General features: G+C 33.2%; 1 protein-coding gene across 1 annotated transcript in view; it reads left to right on the top strand.

Moving 5' to 3' along the window:
• The window catches only part of LOC134529638 (uncharacterized), a 139,005-nt gene extending 111,895 nt beyond the window's left edge, over positions 1-27,110 (top strand). Inside the window, exons 10-13 of the mRNA XM_063363943.1 lie at positions 2,664-2,891; positions 3,818-3,972; positions 8,346-8,577; positions 13,341-27,110. Coding sequence (XP_063220013.1) covers positions 2,664-2,891; positions 3,818-3,972; positions 8,346-8,577; positions 13,341-16,271 — 3,546 coding nt within the window. The 3' untranslated portion in view covers positions 16,272-27,110. The remainder of the gene's footprint in view (positions 1-2,663; positions 2,892-3,817; positions 3,973-8,345; positions 8,578-13,340) is intronic.
• The last annotated feature ends 585 nt before the right edge of the window (positions 27,111-27,695 follow it).

The following is a 27,695-nucleotide window of genomic DNA, read 5'->3' on the forward strand; positions in this document are numbered from 1 at the left end:
AAAGTAAACCAAGCCTCAACTCGATGCTCAACTCTACAGGACTTCCAACTAACTGATGATAAAAACTGTCTGTATGTGCACTGCAATTGGGTCAACAACTAATCCCACTAACGTCCAAGTACCAGTGCCACACTACCAACTGCTCTACCACTTGGATCCTCTTATACTCTTCTATGAAGTTTTAATCGATGAACTACGTGCAAGCACGGAAATTAAAGTGGGGAAGGAAAAGGAAAGGTTGCAGCTTGAAGTTTCCACCCAGTTACAACTCGCAGGAATCAAATAAAAACTAAAAAAGCTATTCCCTGAAATTCACAGACAACAAGATTTCAGTTATTATATTCGTAGAGACAGCCTCACTTAATCGCAGATACCAAACTTTAAAACTATTTTCTCCTTTGATTGAAACAAAAAAAAATTAAACTTCTTATGTCAAATCTGGTTGACAACTAATTTCTTTACAAAGTACCCCTTCTCACCAGGTGTACACTCCCAGAGTAAAGAAGGCTCATTCGTTACAGCTGACTGAAGACACATAATAAAAATTTAATGATTATCTCACAATTTCTGATGTGAAACCTTAAACAACTAACCGTTACAAGGGAATTTGCTTATCAATCAAACAAATACATTGTTGACATGGTCATATCCTATACAAGAAATTAACTACTAACCTTCCAGTGATGGAAAAACTTAGGTATTAAACCCTTATAACTTGTTACTATAACTTACAGACAAGGTCCAGATGATTTACCACACACTTTTATCTGTTCGGGGGGGGGGGGGGGGGGGGGGGGGGGTTAATTGACGGTCACCCTGGGCCGATGTCAATGCTTGGGGTCAAATTTCTGATTAAAAAGCCCGTAAACATAAAAAAAAGGTTAAACTTCGGCCTGGCCCTGACCAGCAGGCATTAAATTATCCCGTCATGTATGTCACATAATACTTTCGTGAATTGCCGGCGACGCGACAGCACACTGTGACAATCGAGCGACAACTACTTGTACAATGAAGTTGTCTTCCCTTTACAAAAGTGAAAACAAAGGGGAGGCAACCCCGTGTGCCAACTGACCAATCACAATACAGAACCAGACACATGACCACCCCCACTGCCTCATGATGGCCCTGAGTCTGAACAATGTATTACTGAACATATGTGCTGTCAAAATGCATTCCCTTGAAAGGAAATGATGTCACAGTTCATTTCAATGTTGCTAGTCACCACAAAAATGCAGGGCACATAGCGTAGGTAGCGCATGGAACAAATGCAGACAGGTATATGACTTCTTTCGATAGTTAATATTTATCATGAACACACATGAAATTATCAAAAATTTCATTTTTAAGTGTTATAGTGTGAAAAAATTTAACACATGAAAACTTGATATACATAATAAAAATAACATAGTGGCCTTCTATGCGAACAACGTCTATGTATTAAAATGTTTTCAGCACACGTGTCTTCAAATATGGAAGGCGGAAAAATAATTAGTTGAAAGTTGGCCGATGCTTGTATTGTGTTTTTGTATCTCGTGTAGTTTATAAACAAGTATTTTAACATGTTGTGTTGGAAATTTTTATGTAGATGTTTCTTATATGCTTGTGTTTCTTGCATATTTTATAAACCTGGCCTAAGAAATATAAATGAAACTGAAAAAAATATCCTGGGCATAAAATACATCATTAATTATGCAGTGCTGTTTTTATTATTGCTTAGGTATTTATGATACTGCCAAACTTTATAGTTTAGGTAATTTTTATTTCTAAACCAGGAACAATTTTTTGATGTTAAATTGTCTCAAAAGCAAAGATTCTACATGTTGTTTGCCCACACATATCACATGTGCTGGTTCCGTAAAATACAATGGATTAAGATTTATATCAAGCCTCCAGTAACAGATAAATAATTTTTAATTAAATACAACTTTACAAGCTTTAAAATTAAACTTGAGTAGGTTACTATTTGGTTCCTTCTCACATAGTTACGTTTATTTTCTTTCAAATAAAATCTCCAAAAGGCCAAAATTTTGCATTCTTTAGCATGATGTACAGTTATGTCATGTTTTTAGTTTTTGATATATGTATTTTCATAAAAAATTTTTGACCGGTGCATTACTTTGTAGTGCCAGTAGTAGCAATAAGCTGTAGTGCTGTGTCAATTACATAATTCTATGATATGTTGAAAATAAAAATATAAAAATTGACGTATACGATCAAAGTAACTGGGAATTAAACAACACCATTTCAAGCTAAAAAAAAATCACATTGAGCCATAAAATAAATGTGATTTCATTAAAATAAAGTGCTAACTCTTGAACAAATATTGCCACATTTTAGTTAATGTTTTGCAAAGTTATTGTGATTCCAACAAACATATTTTGTGCTCACATGTCCTAAAAATTTTCAAAACAGCTTTCTAGATAGAAATTTTCATAAAATCCCATTCTATTAAAAAGTAAATTCTTTTAATAAAATGTGTTAAGTATCCAAAAACTAAACTTGTCTAAAGAGATTATTATGCGTGGTTAACAAGTTGTATAAGTTTTAATAATGACATGGGAACATTTATAATCTGTAATGGTTTAGTTCTGTAACTTTTTAATGGCATTTCACTTTGTTTGTACACATGTAAAGTTAAAAATACTTTCTGTCGCTTGTGATAGGAACAAGAAGTGGAGGAACGGATGCATGTATTGGCTACGCTGCTCTCTCCACTCTATCAGTCTCTGGTTCCTGAGGCATTCAAGAATCAGACTCAGTTCGAGCGAGAGGCTTCAGAGTGTCGCCTGGGATTCAAACCGGGTCGTCCTTTCTCTGGCGTCACAGCCTGCATAGACTTTTGTGCTCATTCCCATCGTGACCTGCACAATATGAATAATGGCTGTACTGTGGTAAGTTTGATACTTCTTTAGACCCCAAGTTTACTATGTAATAATTATAGTCTACCATTAAAATTCCTGTCTTTTTTTTTTTTTTTGTTAATCAAGAAGAATGCATTTAAGAATTATATATTGAGAGAAATATGAAATTATTGTGGAAACATGGCACAATGAAAGCTTACAAGTGTATCAAGAAACTCCTTTTTACAGCATGTTCATGATATTCTATATATAAAAAAAATTTAACTTCCTATCTATGCTGCAATGAGCTTAAAAAACCTTTGCAAAAAATTTTGTGGTGATTTTTCAAGTATGATTAATATTTATTTATACTCAAAACCAAGTTATTTTAATTGTATGCTATGTACAAAATATTGATTTATAAAATTTTACATGATCTAGAGGAAAATTATTTTAGTGATGTAGCTACCTCAGCTTGCTCAAAAGTAAATTAATTGGGCAATATAACATTTAAAATTTTTTTTATCTAAGTTCTGTCATTGGCAGAGGGGGCTGGGTTGGATCTAATTATACATTCAAGGACCATGGGAATGTTTAGTAGCTTACTCTCCATACTGCATCTATAATTGGCTGGTAGTGGTCAAAAGAATGGATGGTTGATCACTCTATGCTCAAAGGTAGCGTAGATTTATGATAGATAACTCTCTTTTTATTGGCCGCAGGTATGACTCAGCTTAACTTTGGTTACTGTAGATGGATCATAATTCTCATTGATTATAGATATTTTTAGCCAGAAGATCTCCAGTGTGTGGTAGAGGACTCCAGGGTGCATGTTCAACTGTTATGTTATAGAAAAAAATATAAAATCTTCTGACATAAATAAAATCCTATATGAAATTTTAGTTAAGACTTATTATAAGCCGCAAACTGTAGTTTATATTAATCTTGAATAATTGTTAGTATGCGTGTATATTTAGGTTGTAAGCCTGACCAAGAATCGAACACTTTCCAAGCCAGATGATGAACAATTACACGTGCTGCCACTCTATGTGATGGATGACACTGATGAGTTTGGCAGCAAGGAGGCACAAGAAACAAAAACAAAGAATGGCGCTGTAGAAGTGTTAACAAAGTAAGTACCAGTTATGCTGCTTAAAAAATGCTGCTAGTTTTTAAGTTATTCTTGTTAAGTGAACTTGAAAAAGATTTTTGTATTCTTCTCTTTATCTATAAACATAATTAGAACACTTTTTTTGTAGCCACCAGTTGGACATATTAATGTTATATTAGATAAGTCATCTTATAAACACTAAGAAAAGTAATTTTACTCAAAGTACACTCAAAGGTCCAGATACAAAATAAACTAAGAAAATTTTTTTTATTGTAATAATAGTAAACTATTTTACTCTAAAAATGTTAGTTATTGCAGTTAGGAATCAACACACATGAAAATTTTCCTCAAAAGCTAAGCTTGAATGCAAGCTGGTATCAGTTGGTAGCCACGCATGAACTTATTTCTTGTCTAAGAAGAAATATTTTTTTGTCAAGGAAATTTACAATTACTAAGAAATGGAAAACATACTCATTTATAGTGATTCCTGCTAATCTAAACATTGTGTAATTGAGATAGAGAAATAATTAGAAACAATAACAACACAAAATACAATCTAATCATAGCTTGTGTAACACCTGTTTCTAATGACAACATATTAGACAAAAAGTGTATTATTTTTAACACATTATTGATTAGAAGAATCTACTTAGCAAGAATTAAAAAGTGTTTAAATTGGTGGATTGCACTATATTAAATGATACTCAAAGTTTTTTTTTCTGTTACTTAATTTCATCATTTAAAAAAAAAAAACTATCTGTTTAGATCTCTTAATGAACCTGCAAGAAATAATATTCAATTTCCTGTAACAAATAGTCTTTGAATAAGTAACAAAAAATCAGAATATATTCTCCAAAGCTATTTCTTTAAAAGGTCCAAAACCATGCCATATAACTTCCACCCCTTACTCTTTGTGCCAAAAGATATAAAGCATTGTAGCATTTATAGGAACCAAATATCATTAACATTTGGCATGCCAAAAAGCAATAATACAGTACACTCCCTATTTAACGCGGTTGTCGGGGGACATAACTTTTACCCGCGTTGTTGCATAACCGCGATGTTTCGATGTGACCAAGGTCAAAAGGCATAAAACACCGCCTGTGTTCTAATAGGTCGGCAAGCACGCACAGTATAGACGGCCCACCTTTGTGCGGACTTTGCATCCGCAGTTTCCACTAAACACGGGTGAAAAAATAAAAATAATAAATTTTAAAGATAAATATTAAATGTTGAATTGTTTTTATTTTTCCGCGTGCCGCGCACAGTTTGTCGCACAGCCTACGAGCGCGCCACACGCCGCCATACACACGTGCGGCACACAAGCTGCTGCTGCCAGTCTCGTGGTGTTAGCCACAGTATCTGCTTCGTCAGTGTCCGTAACAAAGTAAGTGCAGTGTGTGCGGTTACACACGATTCTGTGGTCAAAGTCTTCTAAAAAGAAAGGCCGTAGTGATACTTCAAACCGAATATGAATCGCAAAGTACCGAGTTTGATTGACAAAATAAAAATTCTAGATTTACTTACAGATAGCTTGTCTTTTGTAGAAGCAGGCCGCAGATACAGGAAAAAAACGATTCTAGCATTCGTACAATAAAAAATAAAGAATCGTCTATCGTGTCAAGTGGTTAAACTTTATTATCCATGCTTACAGTAAATTATAAATGGTCACATGTGGGAAACAAAAATTGCGCCAATTTAATTTTAGCGCAATCAGTGACGCCGTATTAAAAACAGTGTTAAACTTTGTCTTTACTTATTTCACCAAACGCTGTGTCGAGTTGCTGAGTGTGTGTGGCTCGGATCGGCAAGTGTTATATTCCCCAGCCTCTGTTTAAAGGTCGGGAGACCGCTACACATAAACATTGCTACACATAAACATTTCCGGGACTTGTTTACTACCTCACGGCAAAAGTGGTACAGTATGGTTCACGTAAATATTGGACCACTGGGAATTCCTGGGCAAAGATTAAAAATACGCTAGCCGATTTACTTTACTATTTAATGTTAAAACATTATACCAAAGTAAAAAGATGAACTTGTATAATACAATGAATTACCCAATAATATTACGTCTGTAGGTTTAAGTTGTAACAAAACATTTATATACAGATGTCCAGTAAAGTACCAATTAAGATTCTGGAGTGGAATTTTAAACACCGGACTACCTGATTTTGCCTTGTACGCAGCGACGCTGCTCAGTCAAGTGACTCATGCTCTGCCTGTGTGCTGCGTGAACACATTCCCTCCCCCACTCCCCCTGGTGTTTCTGCCCGCTCTAATCTCTACCTCTCTCCATGTTCTCGGCTCGCCTCTCCCTACCCAGGGCTTGCCGACAACCAAGCCTATCCAACATCAATCCCCAGCCGAGTCACACTGGATAATGTCGCTGGACGGTGGGCTTTATCAGGTCCCCGTTCCGATGCTTCATTTGTGAGATAAAGCGACGTTAAGAACTAGTGTTTCAGAAAATATCACTGGGCTGGATTGAACCATAATTTGAAAACCCTACAAGATAGAGGAATAATGTACGGAGATATCTTGTTTAGAATTTTACTGCGGACATTTTCTACGCCTAGGCTTTTTTCTGCCCGATGCTTAGTTTGTTAGTTACAACGCAAAATTATCCTAATCGGCTGTCAACCATTTATTCCATTATTATTATTCATTTCTGACTGGGGGACATGGTTTGACCCGCGATATACCCGATTCCGCGATCAATCGGGGCGCGATATACCGGGAGTTTACTGTACATACTTTCAATAGACTTTTTCACTATTTATAGATAAATTTGAGCTATTTCTGTCTATTAACTCGGGTAGTGGAAAAGCAATCTATACCATTTCATTAACAGTAAGTAAACCATAATGCCCAGTTGCTGCTCTTAAATAACATTTTTATTGTAATAAAATATATAAGTTTACCTTGCCATTTTTTTTTCCTAACCTAACCAAAACTAAGTGTATTTGTTTGGGAGGGGTCTGGGTTAGGGAAGACTCTAAGTGTGTCTCAGCCCGAAGCCTATATGCCTAATCATGCTGGGTTTCAGCCATGCAGAAAGGGTAGCATTTATCGTATGCTATGTTTGGGGATTGGCCAGCCATGGCAGCAATTGATACCATGACTAACTCCCCTATCTTAAACTCTAGACTATAGCTAGTTATGTTCGGCCGAGGTTAAACCTGCGTAGACACAGTAAACCCTGGGCTTATTCATGCAGGGTTAAATAGTGCAAGCATTAAGCAGGCAGATGCAGTACAGTACAAGAAGGATGGTTCAAAAGAAGAGTTGGTTAAAATCCTTAAATTTAAATAATTTTTTTAATAGCAAATTTTTTGTTACATTAAAACATAATAAAATTATATAAAAACATGATAAAATTATACCTAGCATCAGATTTTAAATGGTAAGTTCTAGCTAAGATATTACACAAATTTACCCAAAGAAACTTTTCCATTTGTATAATTTAAGTGTAGTGACAAGGGTTCTTTAAATATATTATAAATGTTTTTTTCGATTGCCAGAGAAAATAAAAATATAACCAATAAAAGATGGAATATTCCATTCAAATTTAAATAAGAGCACAAAATGGTTAAGACGTATGAAGCAAATAAGTTGTCTGAGAAAGGGCCTTTGATTAATTTGGTTTTTTAATCTCGTCTATTCTATGTTTAGATTTTACACTTTTTTGTTGGTTTTCTGTTTCATAAAGGGTTTCTTTTATTGGTTTTTATCTGTAGCAATTATATGTTTTTTTTAATGGATGCACTCTGTTTTTGTTTTATGTTCTGTTTGGCCTTTTCTTTTTCTTTAATGTCCTTTCCACTGCTATAAGCTATAATGCTTTCTAGGTCTATGTCATTTTGTTCAGTGGTTTGTTATTTGTTAATGTTGTCTTTCTTTTATTTTGTTCAGGTCATCTTAGAAAATGGAATATGTCAATGTACATTGTAATTATGTTTTTACTTTCCTATGAATAAATTCCAAATTGAGCACTAACCTATAGCATTTCAGGCAGGTTTTTGCTCTCATAATCCATTGTACAGTTCTTTTGCCAATGATAGCATCAATGTTTGCCAATAGTACTAACAAGAAGAGGGTGCGAATTTCGAGTCACAGATTTTGACATCCCTTTACGAGAATAATGTACTTCCTAATAGTAATCTTCCGTGTCAACTCTCACTAGATCTCTAGAAATAGCCAATCAAAAAATGAAGCATAGCTTAATTTCCCTGTAATGTTGCACTCAGAATCACTAAGGTTAGAGCATCTGACTACCACTCTGACAACTCGGGTTTGATACCAGTATGGATACTTTTTTTTTCATTTTTAATATATTTTTATTGATTAACGTGAAAGTTCATGTAAAAATGTTTGTAAAAATAACTGTGCAGATTTCCATGTGAAGTTCGAGTGCGAGCTGTTCCACTGCAGCCATGCAGACGCCATGGTAAGAAACGCAAAGAAGATGAACCAGATGCAGTGATTGGTCGGAAAGATCCGAGCACGCTGCATCGCAACTCATGTTCACTTGGGCCGGCCTCCATGGATCATCGTTCAGCACCCATGTCTATTGACATGGCTTCCATGCTAGAGGGCATGGAGGCACAACTGCAGAGCTCACAGGTACATGGAAATCAGTTAAGGAATTTCTTTAAAATAATGAATTGCATATTTACAAATTTTCTCAATTTTAACTTGAATTATTGTAGAGTAGAAGCCCAAAATAATATTTTCAGGTATCTTGTATCTAGGAGTAAAATAAGGAGCACATACATATTAATATAAACACACATATAAAATTAATTATTTAATTTATTAAAATAATCCAGATAAATTTTAATTAATAATGAAAATCAATGAATATACTGAATGTTTATTCTAATTTATATTTTTTTTATTATTTATTAAATAATGCAAAAATTTATAGTGCATATAAATTATACATATGGGAACATAACCTCACTTATTTAAATACACTTGATCAAGGTTATAAACACAATTTTTGTCAATAATACTCACAATAAATAAATGTTTTTAATTATCTGGACAAGTATGTAATATCACTAATTTATGAACACGACTCACATGTAGTTCTGCATCCGCTGCTAGAATTTTCTACCGGAGCAGCTACGTAAACTATCAAATCATTCGATTTGCAGAGCGAAAGGTTAAACTGTATAATGAAAAGTTTCTGATAAAAACAAAAATGACTGGAAAAAATGCTAAACCCCGGCTTGGATCTGATTTTTGACATAAATGTTACTAAAATAGTACACAACAACGTGACACCATGGAAGGAGGAGGGGCAGCATTACACGTACTACTAACTACGTCCAGCCTGCACCCTGCCCCTCCTCCTTCCATGGTGTCACGTTGTTGTGTACCTCTCGGTAATACGTCGTCGTACGTCGCTAGTTTTCCCCACACGCATGTCACCACGTGCGGGCTGCGCGTGTTGCCTACCTGTCTGCATTATCATAATGTTCCGACTTTGAGTGCCTGTATCTCAGAAACGGTTTGTCTGAGCGTGTTCAAGTACGAGGACCTTTTATGTTCCTTATGTCATTCCTGTTATTGATTCACTACGATAGCTTAGAACATGCGTACAGGTACAGTAATACGTGCATAGTAACAGAGGTGACGCCATGTTTCCTACGTATGCGATGGAATTGTGGTCACCTTTTATTCCTTGAATACGTGTTGCCATGCATCTTAATTGAATCCGGAAGGTCAGCGTTTCATTAGTTGTGGTTGTTGATTTATCTTCGCTTTACCGTTTCCTCAACACTACATTCACAGTGGTTTTGCGCCCATACTATTGGCAACAGAGGGGTGGTTCCTATACCCATTCTTCTTGGTGTAGATCTGGCTACCTGCATTCGCGAGATTTTCCGCCATTTCATTTACATCCTGTATATAATATTCTGCTTAGTTTTAAGTCAATGTATGTTATTTTTAGCAATTTTTGTGTTACTTTGTGTTCTTTTATCTTTTTGTTTGTTATTTTCTATATTAGTGTTTGTGTGTATCTGTTGTTGTCACTGCTAATGTGTGGTACTCTTGCCCTCGTGTGTTGGCCATCTGCGGTTGTTCTGCCTGTTGTAGTACCGGCAGCGGTGGGAGTCCTTACCTTTGCAGTGATTACTATATATTTGTCTTATGTGTTGTGCCCACCATGTAAGCCTGTTACAAATGTACATAAAATAATATAAAAAAATAAAAATATATACGTCCAGTCCAAACCATTATCAAGATAGTTTATTAACTTATCTTCAAGAAATTCAAAGTAAGAAATATAAGTTCCAGTAGTAGAATTGGGGGGAATATAAATGTTTCTGAAGATTAAGAATTTAGTATGAGTTATTTTTATTTTGACCCATACAATTAAATTCCAGGATAATCACATGCATTTGTTGGCAAGACAGTAGAAAATTTATAATTATTAATTGCAATTGATGCACCGTTTCTCTCCTATTTCCCTCATTGTTAGGGCAGGATCTCTATCAGTTCTAAAGTTGTAAAAGTTGTCATTGAAGTAGTGTGAATTTATAGTATAGTTATTGAACCATGTTTCGGTGAAACCAATTATGTTGTGATCACAGACATAAATTGTTGTTGAATTCAGATTCTTTTGTTCTTAGGCCTCTAACATTTTGCTATTGTAAATCACACTCTCACAACACTGACACGCCAGAAAGAGGGCATTAGGGTGCTCCTCCAGGCCCCAAGCTTGAAGATTGATCCTTTGGATTTGGATCTTTTTGCAATTTCTTCATGTACCTTAGGACTAGACTCTTTGCTGTAGGAAATTTGTTCTGTGTGAAGTTTGTCATAAAAAGGACTGATCAAATAGCTATTTGGCCAAAAACTGTATTATTTATCCTGTTGAAATTTTCTTCCAGAAAACAGAGATATAAAGATGCATAAGTATCATATTTTGGTCAAGGCTTCACAACCTTGACTTGGGAAAGATTTCATTCGCTGGTGATGTATTCCACTATTTATTTTTCTTGTACTTCTGGATCGAAACTTGTCGCAAACAGGGCTTTGGATCTTTTGAATACTGATTTGGGGATGGTTTACAAGGAACTGTATTTCTTATTCCAACTTTCCTAGTTTTTTTTTCTTTTGTTTTTTTTTCATTAGTCTTAAATTTGGATTCGAGGCTCCTATTAGTTTTGGGCTTACATTTGTTTTGTACAATGTAAAGTCATCTTCATCTACCGTCTTTTTTGAGAGTTGGTCATGTGTTGCTGATGTCACGGGAATTCTGCTGCGTTGCAAGTAGGGCAGCCGTCCAGTCACCCGGCGCGGCGGCTGATGCGACGACATTCCTTGCAGTCGATTCACCTATTTTTTGTCCTGTAGAATTTCTTGCAGCTTGACTATATGATTTCTGATGTTCATTTCATAATTTCATAACTTTTTTGACTTGGTTAATTTCATTCTTAAAATATGAGATATCGTTTCTGGAGTTGTCAAACAATGTTTTCAGCACTTGATTTTCACTTTTTAGATCATTGATCTTGGTGCTCAGAGTTTTCACTAAATAATTAGTTCTGTTAATTTGCTGGATTCCATTGACACTAATGTACATTCAGGGTAATAATATCTTTAGATTTAAGAAACAATTTCAGTGGAGAGTTTTTACTTTTATTCATATTCAAATCTAACACAAGCTCAAGTGCTAACGCATGTTGACCTTGATCTTTTTATCTTGGGGCATTGGAAACTCAAAGAATTCCTAACTTTCATCAAAAGTATTATTAATGTTTCGAATGTAGAATGAACGTTAAAATGTTTTCTTTGGTAAATTCTAAATTTGAATATGGCTCTGTAATACTTGATGCATTTTTTTGTTGATAAATGTCACGGATATAACCATAGTTTCAATTATCTATTTGAATATACTGGCATAAAAGTTTCAAAATTTAATAGTCAACAACCATATGTATTGACTTTATATAATTGTAATGATATTATTTACTGACTCATCACAAATATTAAAATTTTTTATTTTTGTATGCAATTATTATAAAAATAAATAATGAAGAAAAATCATTTACTTGTCTATGTTTAAATTTGACGAATAATTATATGATCTTTATTTGAATTATTTTTATACAGTATAACCTCAATCGTTTTCGCATGAATCGTTTGTCTGCATCTATCAGTTATTTCACTTAGTCCCAGCAAAAGTCCCACATAATCAATGCTAAAATTGCCTGCATGCATTGTTCTTCCAAAAATTGTTTTTCCCGCATCCATAGCCTAAAACACAACATGCCACCATTAGAATGAGCTCTGATCATTGAATGGTACCAAAACACATGAATTGAAACAGCCGTACATTAAAAACACAATCAATAATCAGAAATCATTTTGTGTTCTATGTAGCTATTAAATCCAGAGATCCACAGTAGACTTGCAAGCTAAACTTCAAATCCTCCAAACTCAAAAAACCAAGCCAACCTTAAAATTTGTCATTTGCCACCACCCATCCAAAACAAAAGGCAGATAGACAATGAAACTAACTAGGAAAACAGGAAATGAAACAACAAACCGGACAAACCAACCACTATAAACGTATACAAACAAACCGATTACTAAAACTGAATCCCGTACAATCAATCACCCATCATCCTTGTTCATGAAACATAAAATAATCCTCTTCAAATGTGTGAAAAATATTTTCCGTGAATGGTAACTCTTTCAGCAGCCTCTACACTGGCTGCCTTTTGAGGTGGTTTCAGATTCTGGTAGACATGTTACACAGTAATAATTAAATTAGTATTGAATAAGGACATAACGTCGTAGTCATTAGAAATGATGAGAGGTGATGAGATAAAAGGGCGAGAGATGGAAAAGGAACTCCACGTTTTCCAATTGCGAAAAAACTCAGGTGTGACCCCACTGAAAATCAAACCCTGAATGCCTTGGTGGGAGGTGAGTGATATCGCCACACAACCAACATTGCCATTACAAATTAATTAATCAAATAGATAACTATGATACTTGTCTTTTAGAGAAACAACATTTTTCTGTATTAATTTTTTGCATAATATGTACACTTACTCTATATATGAAACAACACCTAACAATCTGTAGATTAATAACTTAAAAAAATAGATTTATCAGTTTTTCCCATATAGAAAACTGTTTGTGTTGTATTTTACCCATAAATTTATAAATAACTAAAATTTCTTTAACTATTTGTTTATAATTTTTCATTCATATCGTATTTAGAACCTAGTTAGTGTCTACTTAATTTTTACCCACTTTATTTTGTGATCCAAAATATAATCTTGTATGATTATAAATCTATGTTGCAGGAGACAGTATTAAGCTGAGATCAATGTAATAAATATATGCTTATTTATTTTCAGGTGTCATCAACTGTTTTGGACAGCCCTGTATCCATGTATCAGGGTTGGGGTTACCACCATTCGACACCAGATTCACATAACATGGACATGTACCACCACACCTCACCAAGCGCTGCTGGATCATCTCCATGGAGCCATCATCGCTCTCAGGCACATCAAGCATGGATGGCTGCAGAAGCACAGCATAAAAAGAATTGGAATTTTAATTCCAGTTGGGGCACTAATTATGGAACTAATGTATCAGGGACAACCCCTGGCTTCAGTGCAGGAGACAGGGACATTAAGGTTGATCCTGATAGTACAACTAATCATGGTTCCAGCTTGAATTCCACAGCAGCTGTCAAAAATTTGAGTATTAATCCATCTCAATCACCTGGTGTCAGAAGTGTAACAGGAAGATGCGAGGGTCACAATGTAGCCAGTCCAACATCAACACTGGTGCATGGAAGTGGTCAGCTAAGTCCAATATCACCATCAGGCCAACACCGAACAGCTATAGTTTCTAGTCCATTCATATTCCAGCAGCCATCATCTCCTTGGAGAAATCCAAATGTTCATAGCCAGGCACAAATAAATCGGCAGCAGCAGCAGCACAATGGTAGTTTGAACATGTTTGCAGACAGTGAAAGATATTCTAATTCTGCTGAGCAAAGAGAAGTTACTGGTGAGAATTGGTCACAGAACAGAGCTTGTATTCCACATAACACAGAAGAGCTAACCAAAGAATCACAGGTACTGTCTCCAGGCCAAGGAAATTCAAAGCAGAGCCCACTATCAAACATAAGCTTGCAAAGCGACCAAGGTATAAGCAGTGGACAGCAAGAGCTGACTTCTATGCCGGACAGGCCAATGTATCCTCATCTACCAACATCTCCATTATCTCCACAATCACATCAGTCCGTCATTAGTCCACAACAAACTTCAAATGTCTGCAGTAATTCTCTGCCATCCCCTTCAACAGTCAACACTGGGACCACTTCTTCATTGTTAAACACAAGTCACCTTCAGAAACTGTCTCCTCTTACACCAGCAAATCAACAGGCAAATCTCTTTAGTGACACAGCTGTCCCATCTTCTCAAGAAATTAATAGTGCACATTTATCAAAAACTCCTGAAAGATCTATTTCAGTACCACTTCCTTTAACTCCTAGTGACACATCGGCCTCAAATTGTTCCAATTCAAGTCGTGGGGGTTGGATTACACCCGACAGGCATCAGTCATGGGACTATAATATAAATCCTCCTCAATCATTATCTCCAACACAAGCTTCACCCTTCCGCATTCCAAAAGGTCATGCTCCTTCCCGTTCCTCTAACTATCATTCCAATGCACCTGTTAACTACAATTCGGCTATGCAGATGCAAGATCTATGCAGTAATGCCAGTACATCGCCAACCATGCAAGGTGTGCCTTCTGCTTCTTCTACACCAAAATCATGCAAAGGTTTTCTGAAGCCATATCCTCCTGGTGAAGTTTCAATTTCTAGATCATGTAGCATAGATAACCATCACAATTCAAACTCCTTAAATATTTCTACAGCAGGAAATTCTAAAGATACCAGTTTATCATGGTCAACAGACAGTAAAATACTAGATTCAGAACAAACACCAAAGGCCACATCATTAATGGTAGACATGCCTTTTGAAAGTTCTCCAGTCATTAATTCAAATGGTTCGTGGTACAATACAGATTCAAACAGAATCAGAGATAGAAGTTCTGGTAAATGGGAAAAGGAAGATGTAAATGTAATGCAAACAGAAAAGACTAGTCCATGTCTTTCAGCAAATTCAAGTAATGAAAACTACAGTAAAGAAAAAAATTCTTGTAGTTTAATTAAGCAGGAAAGATTATCTGCATCAGCTTGGGCAGTTGCTGAAGAAGTAAAACAATTGAGTGAATACCATTCAACAATGAATACAGCTGCTGCTCAGCTTCAGTATCCTCCTAATCCTCATTGCTCAACTGCACCATATTCTGGAGCAACTAACACATCAAATCCATTTGCATCAACTTTGAATTCCTGTGCTTCTAATTATGGTTACTGCACTACACCTAACAATCCTTTCAGTTCTGGTAGTTATCCAATGTTTCATGACTCAAAACCTTATGCAAATAGCTCCTGGAATGAAGCTGCTAATTATATGGACACAAGATCAAGTAATAGTACTCATGTGAATGTTCAGTACCCTTACCAAGCTATGGATTTCAGTCCTCAATTTTATGGATCACAAGGTAAGCAGGAGGTACCTCGTTCAGCTTGTTACCATTCATCACCATATAGTTACCAAGGAATTGGCCAGTTTCCTGCCCAGTATACTCAGTATCCAGGACAGTTTCATCCTCGATGGGATGCTCACCATTGGGATCTTTATGGGCCATCACCTTTTTTTCCCATGGTGCCTGAAGCACCCCGTTCAGAACCGATCGGCGAAGTCACAGATTATATCGAAAACGAGGAGTGCTTTAAAGATTCTCAGATGGGTGGTGTAGCAATTGCTCTGGGCCATGGATCTGTTCTTTTTGAATGTGCTAAGCATGAACTGCATGCTACCACAGCATTGCGGAGACCTAATCGATTACATCCTACGCGAATCAGCCTAGTGTTTTACCAGCACCGCAACTTAAATCGTGCTAAACATGGATGGGATGAGTGGGAAGAGAAAATGAGGTTACGCAAGCTGGGTATCACAACATCCACCACTACTGCCAGTTCCAGTTCAACATCAAGTAGTGCCAATGTTGGTAGCAACAGTGGAAACTCGGTTACTGAGCTGCGACACATGCTACCCCCGACAGACCGGCCACCTACCTACACGTCTCAGTTCCTGATGCGTACTCCCACCTACACCACCACCACATGGACAACGCTGTTTCCTATGCATCCATGCATGGTTACAGGTCCTTATCAAGAAGGTGGGGCCGCAGGCTAGATCTCTGTTCAATTTTTAATTTTTTACAATTTTTTTCCAGTAGTAAATGTAAGTTTATGATCAGTATTTCAATTGTTTTGTGAAATTTAAAGATAGAAGGTGCTTCCTTCATAACAATTGTGTTGAAATATTTAATAGTTTGTTCTTAAATTTTGCTGGCTGCCATATTGTTTAAGACGTAAATATTTGTAAGAATCAACTGATTGTTTATTTGTTACTTTATTTTGATTTTGTGTGAACTGATAAGAAGTGGGACATGTTGCAAATAATTTTTTCATGTACCCTGAAACTGTGAAACATTATTACATAAGGTCAATTTTAGCAATGTCAATCGATATCAATTATGAATAATGTTGTCACAAGAAATGTTTTTACACAAAAATACCAAATCAGTTCTTGTAATAGGAAAGGTTTGTTTCCTTTCCTTATAGTTTAATAGTTTCACCTGTAACAAACTTTTTTATAGTACCAAGTCTGTTTTTTTAAGCCTATAAATAGAACATTAGAATATTTTGTTCAGTTTTACATTATGAAAAATGTATACATTTGAATGAAATGTATTTACATATTTGCCATATATTTATTTGCCCAAGGAAATTTATTTTTAGACTATGTTAATGTTTTCTAATTTTGTTGGCATTACTCTTGATTAACTATTTTGTTCTGTAAAATGAATAATATCTACTTTTAAATTTAGTTAAGTGTCAAATTAAGGTTTGGAAAACCACATGAAAACTAAAATTGAAGTGGTTTCTTTTTGGTTTCCAGTTAAATCTCATTCAGTTTAAATATATGACTTCTGTTAACCACTTTGGAATGTTGTTTTAGCACATTGTATTAATCGGTTTAGTTAACTGAATAATTAAATCACATTTTTATTAGTAATTAAAAATATATTTTTGTTACAAGAAATTTAAAATAGTCTTAATGTTTTATTATTTTTGAGCCCAACCTATTGCCAGTTTTGTGTTAATAAAACATTGTGTATAGATTACTGGGTATTTCTGAAGTGTGATGATAATTGATACACACTAAAGAAATATTTGAGTAGATACTGTGAGTTCCACTGATATCATAGTAGTTGTTTGGACATGTCTTTCCTCCATAATATCATCATGGAATTAATTGTACTTGAATTCTTCAAAAGGAGAGTGTCAATTTTTAAAAAAATTTAGTGAGTATTAATATTCCCATTTTATGAAGTGAGGGCTGGCTTAAAGAATAACTAATCATGTACACACAAATGCCTGAATTAGGATATAAAGCTTGGTTTTCTGGCCATTACATCGACAAGACCAGAGGCAATTGTCACGTGTACGTAGCGGTCGATGCTTCTATGGTGTAGTATGGAATAATTTTATGACAACAGGCTGTGAGATATTCTGATTATAATTATACATCTTATAGTCTTTAGAACTTGAGGACAGGTGTATTACAAATAATCATCATAATTATGGCAGCTCACTGAATGTTTGAATCAAATTGTTAGAAATGAAACATATATTATTGTTAATTTTTATAATTCAGCTTTTTTTTAGTTAGTATCTCAAGTGCAATTGGCATATGTTGTGTAGTTTATTATTTTATTTAATTGTATTTAAATTCAGTCATCAAATCGAAATAAATCTGTAATTAAAATATCCATATCATCATGTTTTGAGGAACATATTTTAAGGGTAAATTTAACATTTTTGGAAAATACTTGATGAGCGACCTGCATATGGTCAGAATGGTACATATTTCACAACTTTACTAAATTAATCCTCCGGTTTTGTTTAAAGAATGCCATATTCCAAAGTGGTACAGAATAAGTGCAGAGGGAAATGTTTTGACTTTATTGGCTGTAAAGATGTTATCAGTACAGAACGTGATTTGCTTTATACAAACGTTTTAAAAAAGAGTACACCAACCAGTACTTACTTCATATTTTTATCTACACATTTATTGTGTTCAGTTAATAGGTAGTTTTCCTTCAGAATATTCATAAAACAATACAAAGTTACTATTCAGTTTTTGGTAAACGTGGATAGTAATAAAAATATATTTATTTTTATAGATACAAGAGTAAAGGCTTGTGTATGTACATGTTTGTTATGTAATGTGATGCCACACATGTATCTAGTGTGGTGGGTGTGAAATAATGTTCATGTAAAAGTTAAACTGCAGTGAAATTAGATTGGGAAATTGACATCATTAAGAAACTGAAATGCTGCTAGTTGAGAATTATTTAGGAAACCTAAAATGTGGACGCTAAGAGAAGGCAGACACACCCAGGTTACTGTTGCTGTAGGCCTGCATCAATTTAGAAAATAGTTATACGGTATGGTGTGTGAGAAATAATATTTTCATTGATAATGACAGTATTTAGTAGATGTGAAAAACAGATTTCTATAACTGGGGCATATGAATTTTAACCATGAAGTGTCTTATTTTTTTACATATATTGCCATAATAAAGAAATTGGTAGTTCTTATTCAGATATTCTGATCCAGAAAAGTAAGCTGTGAACTTAAACAGCTGACAGTAGCATTGATATCGATTGACAGTGGAAATATTTTATGCTGCTAGGGGAAGGTTAACTGATTCCATTATACAATGAAAAGAATTAAGAAAATGACATTTGAGAATGTTTTTTGTAATAATGGTGAATGATTGTATGTCAGGAGATGCATGTATGTACATTAGTGAATAACATTTTGCTTTGTTTATACTGTAAAATTTAACCTGTTAAATGAATTGTGTGTGACATATTTAAAAACAATGGATTTTAATATATTTAATAATTTTAATGATATTCATAGAATCATGTAGAAAATGTATCTTCAGAAATATTTATTTTTTATCATAAACTGTGAATTATGTATATGATGCACATAAGCCTAATGACAAAAAAAAAATATTAAGACTTATTTTACTTCCTAAAGATTGGATGTTTATGACTGAACTGTTGCAAAAGTTAGGTTAGATATTTTGCTAAGTCAATCCAATTCATTTATGAGTGAACAAAACATTGGTGATATTACAAGTTCCAGTTACAAGGAATAGAGTATTAAAGGCATTTCTCATAATTTTTTATGGCATTCAGTCCAACTCACTATGATAGAAGTTACCTTTCACCAATTTTTAGCTTTCATTTTTTAATAAACATATCAAGACCTGAATGCCTAATTTTTCAACAGACTGTGAATATGTTGTGTGTATTGTGTCATGACATTAGCACTTATTTATTTATTACATTTATTTTTAAAATGAATTTGTGTTTCAGCAAATCGTAATTGTTTATTTCCCTTGTAGTGTAGGTCATAGAATAATTTGCTGAAGATGCATATTTTGTTTTGTTTTGCATCTGCAATACAGGCTCTAAAATTGTGTGTAGTTTTGAAAGATTTTATGTTTACATTTCATTCTCGTATTTTTTTCAAATATATGTTACATCATAAACCATCACTGCTACTGGTACCAATCAATTTTTTCATGTTGGTTTAGTCAACCTTACTGAAGATGTAATACTGCAGAAAGTGAGCGTATAAGTAAAACTACTACATTATATTCATACCAAAAATGTGTCTACTGAATAATTGATATTCACTTTCTTGTTATGTTTACATATTGAAAGTTGAATTTTATTGGCCAAAAGAAAATGACACAATCAGAATTGTTCTTGGACAGAGCATATCAGGCCATGTATCAAAACGTATCTCACCAGTTAACATAATCTCTGTTTATCTATCACTTACATACATAAGTTTCAAATAATATGGTACAAAACATCATTTACACTGTAGTTAAATATTTTCTTCACATTTAATATGTTGCATTGCACTGTAAAGCCAAATGTTCGAAAATGCTGTGAATTTATTTCTGTGTTCTCTTTCTAAAAATTGTATGAATTTCAACCGCAGTATTGTACTTAGTTCAGGAACAATCTTGGTGTATACCCTGGGATTTTCAGTATAAGAAAGTATTTTCATTGATATTTAGTGGATTATATCTAAAATTTTGTTTTGATACTATTTAGTAAATTTAATTTTTGTCCTCGTAATAGAAGCAATAAAATTTACTCATTTTGATTTCTAAGGTTTAAGAATATTTACATGAGTGGTAATGTTTTTACAGGCAATATAATTATTGCAAACTATTTGTAAACCTGTAAATAAGTTTTCAATACTTTGATTTAAAATTATTTCAACAAATATTTTTAGTGAATGTAGTTAAGGATTGTGATAAATCAAGATACAAAAAGTTTTCTTTCTTTGAAGCTTGTCCTCCTCCTAATTTTTTTAAGTTCAGTATTGTAAATATAATCAATAACTTATATTAACAATTTTAATACTGTTTTGTTCATCATAATCAGAATAGGGTTATGTGAATACTGCTATTCTTTTATGAAACAGAAATTAAACAAAATTAAATTAGTATTGATGAAACAAAAACCAAATTCTGGTAAAATTACATTGTTATACAAGTCAATAAAATCTTTGCAAGTTTTTCCAATACAAAATCATGAAAACTCAATGGATATTGAAAGGTATTGTGAATATTACTTTAAATTACATGCTAATAATAATAATAATTCAGTTCTTTCTTTTCCCATCAATGTCCATAATTTTTCACAAAAAACTAGACAAACGAGGAAAATTAAAAATGAAAAGGGCTGGAGTGGGGTTCTGAAGCCGCAGGGTCCTAATAAAACATCTAATATCTTAGGGGGTCATTATTGTAAAAAGAAACACTTCTTTGAGCCAATACAACCTAATTTCTCTAGCAAACTATTATGCCAGACTAAGCTGTAAATATAGATTCATTCATAATGTGGGGTCATGCCTACAGCTGAGAAAGTATTTAGCTACGGTTCACTACAAATTATTACAGGAAAATAAAATTTTTTACTACATATTTTAAAAATACTAAATTTACTTTTTAGTTGCACTGCAGTACTTTGATTCAATGAATAATAACAACACTGCTAATGAAGACTTGTCTGCCTGTTAGGCTTAGGTTTATTACATTGTTTGGTTTAGAAATTTAATACAAATTTACTTTTGTCATTGTATAATAGGATGATAATAGCACTTAGTCACATAAAACTATAATCCCTTAAATATTTTCCAAAAATGGCTGAACAAATATTTCCTTAAAAATTTTCGCAACTGTGATTAAATTTATTAAAAATAAACATTACACCATTTCTAGTGGTAAATTGTGTTTAAAAGCATGCAGGTACATGTAAACTTGGCACCTTAACTACTTCTTGTACAATATCAGCTGTTTCTCCCAGAATGCAGTTGGCTTGTGACCACATGGGCCAAGTATTCCATTGATTCTGAAGTAATTTTGAATTGTGAATTGTCAGATATTTATGGCATCATTTTATTTAAGGTCATCTTACATTTAATTTCACTGCATATCTATTATATTTTTCTACATTGGAAGTCACTTTATATTCAAGTGTAGCTTACATTAAATTTTCCTTTTATATGTGAGCAGTCTTACATTTAATGTCACTTTGTATTTGAGTGTGTCGTTCATTGAAAGTCTCGTATAATCAGTCATCTTACATTCAAGGTCATCTTATAATTGAGCTCGTATTATATTCAATGTTGTTTTATGTTAAAAGTTGCCTAACATTTGAGATACCCTTCATTCAAAATCATTTTATATTTTAGGGAATATTATAATTGAAATAATCCTATAGACTGGATGGAAATAAAGTTTAACGTTTGAAAATTGTAAATTGAATGTTTAGATGTTAAGCTTTTCCTAAAAGGAAAATGTAATTGACAACCGATACAATAATGTAATGTAAATTAAATTAATGTTCATTAGGCGCTAAAATATTCATTTAACTCGGAAATAGTTCTTTCATTGACATTCGCTAAGAGAATTTTTGTTTGAACTAAATATGAAAGTTTCAATTTATATATACACACACATACACACATGTTTACTGAATATTTGCACAACCCTAAATCTGTACTTTCTCAAAACCAGAATTATGTAAGAAGAAGTGAACATTTAAGTCTGGCTTATCATTGCTGGTAAATAATTTTTTTGAACCAGCTTATTTAAAATTGTTTATAGTCTATTAAGTGTTTTTACTTGGGACTTTAGATAATTAGGTTTTGTATACTTAGAGAACCAACATCATTTGAACATACTCTAAACTACAGAATATACTAAAGCAGACAAAGAAATGGTTTTTAAAATTAGGTCATCCATAAGCAATACAAATTCAGAATATCCTGAACAACATAATAAGAAATGCGTGTGGGGGAAATGGAATGTAGGTAATGAGAGAAGCAAGGTGTCAGAACATTTTTTTGCACATACATAGCATATTTTTTCCACTTCAGTGTATTTTTTTTATTTCTGCAGAGCTTTTATGTTTTATGTTATCACTGCCTCACCTAGTATGTCTTGTGTCACTTGCAACATTAAAATGAATGTTTCACAGTGTTGCAATTCTGCAATTAGTTACATAAGAGTAATATTTATTCTAATTATTTGTTGATTATTTTTGGTTGCTAGCTTTACAGAATGTCTCCAGACTTTTTATCCTAAGGGCCACACTGACTCCGCTAAGTCCCAAGGGCCAAGACCTAGCTAGCTCATCAAACCAACATGCTGCAAAGCTATGGGGGCCGGTGTTGGCCCGCGGGCCGTAGTTTGGAGATCCCTGCTTAACAGTACGACAGCTCAAGAAACCAGACATTATATGTGCATTGCACAAATGAAAAAGAAAAATAATAGAGTCGTTAAGTTTATTGCTGCAGTCAGTAATCGTACTTATTGAACAAGTCATATGGATTTATTTAAACATAACAAATGATGGCCAAAAAAATAGTTTAATTAGCATTTTGGATATGTACCAACAGAATAGTAAACACTGTATAGAAGAAAAATCCTATGATTGTTTCTTAAATGGTTTTAAATTAGAAAAACATCATTCTTACAGATTGAGGCAGATGGTGGTGTTCTTTCATTTCTGAATTTGTTACTCTGTGACAGTATTGAGGGTAAACACACAAAAATATAAAACAAAATAACAGTTACACATTAGAAGGTTAACCAGCTGTCATATTTTTATTTTTGAAGATAGTTGGGGGATGAAAGCAAGAAATATGCCAAAAAGGAATTGAGTTCATTTTTAAAAGAAACTTTTCCATTATAATTTTATTAGATATAATTTTCTGACCATTATAAACCATGAACTATCATTGCGAGCATCTGCAGACAAAATATAAGCTGTGAGTAGGTCATAAATCACTTGCTGAACTGAAATGGATTGGTTATCTTGTTGGTATGAGATTCCATCCTTCTGAGAAAACAGATGCCAACTTCCACAGATCATTTCTTTCTAAACGTACTCGTTACCATACCAACAAGCTTGTGTGTTTGTTCCGCAGCTTGTGTGTTTGTTCCGCGGTGTGAACTCGACTACTGTAAGTGACGCACAGATAAGAAACTGCAGGTACGGATCTTTTCTCGGTGCATTTTAAAAGAAATGTCACTTATGGTCAGTGACAATGACTAAATGCTTTTTACAAAGGCATAGCATATTTATAGTTATATATCCATATTAATAGTAAGATTCATTACAACCAACCAACCTGGCATTAGGTTAACTGGCATTCATTTAACTGATAAATTTACTAAATTTTATTTTTAATTATTAAAAATGAGGTGTATATAGACAACTTATTTAAAATATATATAATTGAGGTGGATGTTAGTGGCAATATGGCTGTTTATTATTTTATTATATTTATAAAAAATATGGCACCTCTAATAATTCCAATTAATATTTTAAAAACGTAATTAAGAAAAACGGCTGCATTCATACGGCTCTGCTTCACCTGTCATGTGGTATTTTTACAATTTTATGCCATTAGTTTTTATCTATGACAATTTCATGAATGTTCCACTGATCAGCATTGCATTTTGTGCTTTGTAGTCAATCTCATTCGATGCCGTATATATGCTACACGTTATTTGCTGTTTGTAAAAAGTCAATCAAGAAAATATTCAAGATTAAAATTTTTACCTAACTACATTGTGATCACTCATTACGTCATTAGAAGATAATTTTTTAAGTTTTTTTATTGTACCAGTTTGCTTTGTGTGTGATTTGACAGTGTAGTAATTTTATAAAACAATATTCTTTCAATACATGTAAACTCTGGAAAAGTTATAATTTTCCCTGTAGAAGGATATCTAAATTAATTAAATGGGACCACATGATCTCTCCTGCCTTTGTTTAGTCCAAACAATCAATCAAGTCCTTGAAAAGTACTTTGAAGCATTAGGAGTGATCATTTTCAAAAATTATCATCATACACTTCTGCTGAAACATTTAAAGTTATGAACAATTGTTTTTATTACTACTCCTTAAAAGCACTTTTAATTATATGGTTTTTATAATAAAAAAAAATTTGGCCTGTAGAAGTAGTGGTAGACCTGACTTTCCTTGAAAATACTTTGAAACTTTGAGTTGTATTGTATCAAGCAGGGGCTAATGCAGAGGAAGAGATGAGGGGATATAACCCCACACCCCAATCCTAAACAATCTATTATTCCCACCAACCAAAGGAAATTATTTGAGTGAAGGCATACAGTATGCAGCGAATTCCTATCCCCCCTCCTCCCATGCCCCTCAAATGAAATTATGCTTACGCTCCTGGTAGCTCAATGTCCATAGAGGATGAAAAATAAAAAAATCTACGATACACACTCAAAAATAGTTGGGGACAAGTATAATGTAAGTCACTAAAGTATCTTGATTTAACATGCGTTCTCTAATATGCATGTATAAACATGTATTTAATCATAGACATGATAATACAGAGCAGGAAAATGTAATTTTGCTCGAAATGTGCAACAGCAATATTTTAAATACCCATGATTTTATGTGGAAGACAATGTATGAGATTTTATTTTTCATCAGTGTAGAACAAATATTTTAGAGAAGTTTTACTAGATAAACCACACTTACTGCAGTTATTTATTACAGTGTTAGAAATATTAATTAGGGGGTTAGAAGTTTGAATAGAAGTATCATTGTGTGAAAATAAACAACTTCCATACTGAAATGTGAAGGAAAATTTATACTTTATTGTATCAATAATTTTTTTATTAAATTTTGAATTTATTGTACAAGCTAATTTTGTTGTGTGATATGTACACAACAAAGTTAAGTCTCATATTTTTAAAATGTGAAAATTAGTGGAAAAAAAAGTTAATTTTAGTGTATTTTCTGTAAAATGGTGTTGCTGATAGTATTAACACTGTAGTAACATGTTCCAAACAAATGTTATTTATTGCTTTTATAATTTGTGCTTATTTAAAACTCTGTGAATTATTTTTTGTGTACTAAATGTACTATCACTGAGGGATACTACACTTATTTGTTAATTTAATTTATAAGAACTCTCATTTTAAAGCTATATTTCAGTGCACCTATTTGGAATCTTGTAAAAATGTTAATACTAAGAAATTGCCCCATGGTATAAAAAATCTTGTCGAAAATGCATTAGCATAGTGTAGATAAAAAATATTCCAAAGAAATGCAAGCAAAGACGGATGTTTGTAATGTGGCAGTTTCTCTTTGCAAGTAAAACAACAATCTGAGTTATATAGCTCTAGTTAATTTTTTTATTTATAATTAAATGGTCTTAAATATAAAATAGATTTTTTAAACAAAAGAAAGCTAAGAAAGACTCATGTGTAAGAGCAGTTTTTTAAAGCTCACTTTAAAAGTACAATTTATAGAATGTAATAAATACCTCGAGATGAAGCATTCTATGTATTTCTTTTATAATATAATTAAAAGCAAAAAAAAAAAATTTAGTTATAATGGAATACATGTTCCCATATAAAATTTATGGTAAAAATATGCTGCTTCAAGTGCCAAGAAAAATTGAAAACTATAGAAATGTCAGTAATTTTAGGAAATAGTGATGATGTGTGTATGGATGCATGCAAGGGTGTGTGTGTAAAAATCCGGCCCCTTTGATGCCTTTCAGATTTTAATTTTTGAGTCAAATGCCATGTTTTCCCACCAATTCTGCTGCTGCCATTTTAGTAATAAAATCTTAAAAATCATGAGAAAATATTTGTTGTATAGATAAACGTTAAAAACAAACAATTGTGTATCTCCTTCCATAAAGTAGTGACAGCTGTTATTATACAACTCAAGTGTTCTACATGACATTAATAACATAAGTGTCCGATGGAAGTGGTTTACAAGTAAGATACTTTTTGAAGCTGAAAATGATTTTATGAAAGAAATGAAAATAAACTGTAGATTTGTATTTGTGTGTTTGTTTTGTGTGAAATGCAAGATATTATATATATATACATATACATATATCAGTAGGAAAGGTTTGAGAAAGTACAATATTGCATTTTTTAAATGAATAATAAATCAGAAAAGTATATATTTATATACTTTGTATATATATTTTTGACACTGTGTAAAAGAACATTACAAATAATGTTTTTGACATAAACTACGAATCTGTATGTGTTGCCAATTTTCTAAACTGCAAAAATATGTTTTGTGCTGTACAAATAAATGTTGATACAAATTTTTTAACATAATTTTTCTGAAAATATAATTTATGTTAAAAAAATGTTTGTTCATAGACCAAAAAACTCTTCATGAAGAAGAGAAATCCTTAATCAGCTTTGAAAAGGGGGTCTACACTTCTTGATAAATCATCTCCTTATAGAGGTAAACCTCTATTACATGGTAAATTAGTGCTGTAGCAAATAGTAGAGGTTTATGCATAAATGTAACTTCTTCTGTGAATATATCCACACTTTGTGAATATCTGTGAATATATTGTTTCATATGTTGTCTTTTGATTGTGATCCCTTGAATGATTCCTTAGGTTCAATGAAGTGTGGTTCTAGAAAGTTCTTTAGAGGATGAGTTTTTAGGACAGTTTTAAGGGTATCTAGCATTCAGCACAAGTTATCTTGTCAATTGCCAATATAATGGTTACTGTTCAGAGGACCAGCACAGAATACAATGTGTTTTCTGAAGGATCATCACTAATAAACATTAAAGACTTAATTGTGCTGAGAGTTATAGTTGGTTATGTCCTAAAGCTACACTTATGACACAAATTTAGTGACAGCTAGCTTTAGCCAATCTGTGTTGAGACCTATAAATTCCTAAGCTATAAAAAAATCTCTGAATTTCAGAATTGGGCAAGTTATCAATTTAAAAAAAAACATACTTTAGTAAATAATGCATAATGAACTAGGAAAATAAAATAAACCAGGCTATCATGCAAGTTACATGGACTCCAGAAGGAAAAAATAAATTCCATGTAGGTTAAAAACTATGCAAAGATCAAAGTTTCTCAAGAAATGTGAATATTCTATCAAGTAAAGCCTTTATCTTGTGGACCTATTTTT

Source organism: Bacillus rossius, chromosome 2 (genome assembly GCF_032445375.1).
Source record: "Bacillus rossius redtenbacheri isolate Brsri chromosome 2, Brsri_v3, whole genome shotgun sequence".
NCBI lineage: Eukaryota > Metazoa > Arthropoda > Insecta > Phasmatodea > Bacillidae > Bacillus > Bacillus rossius.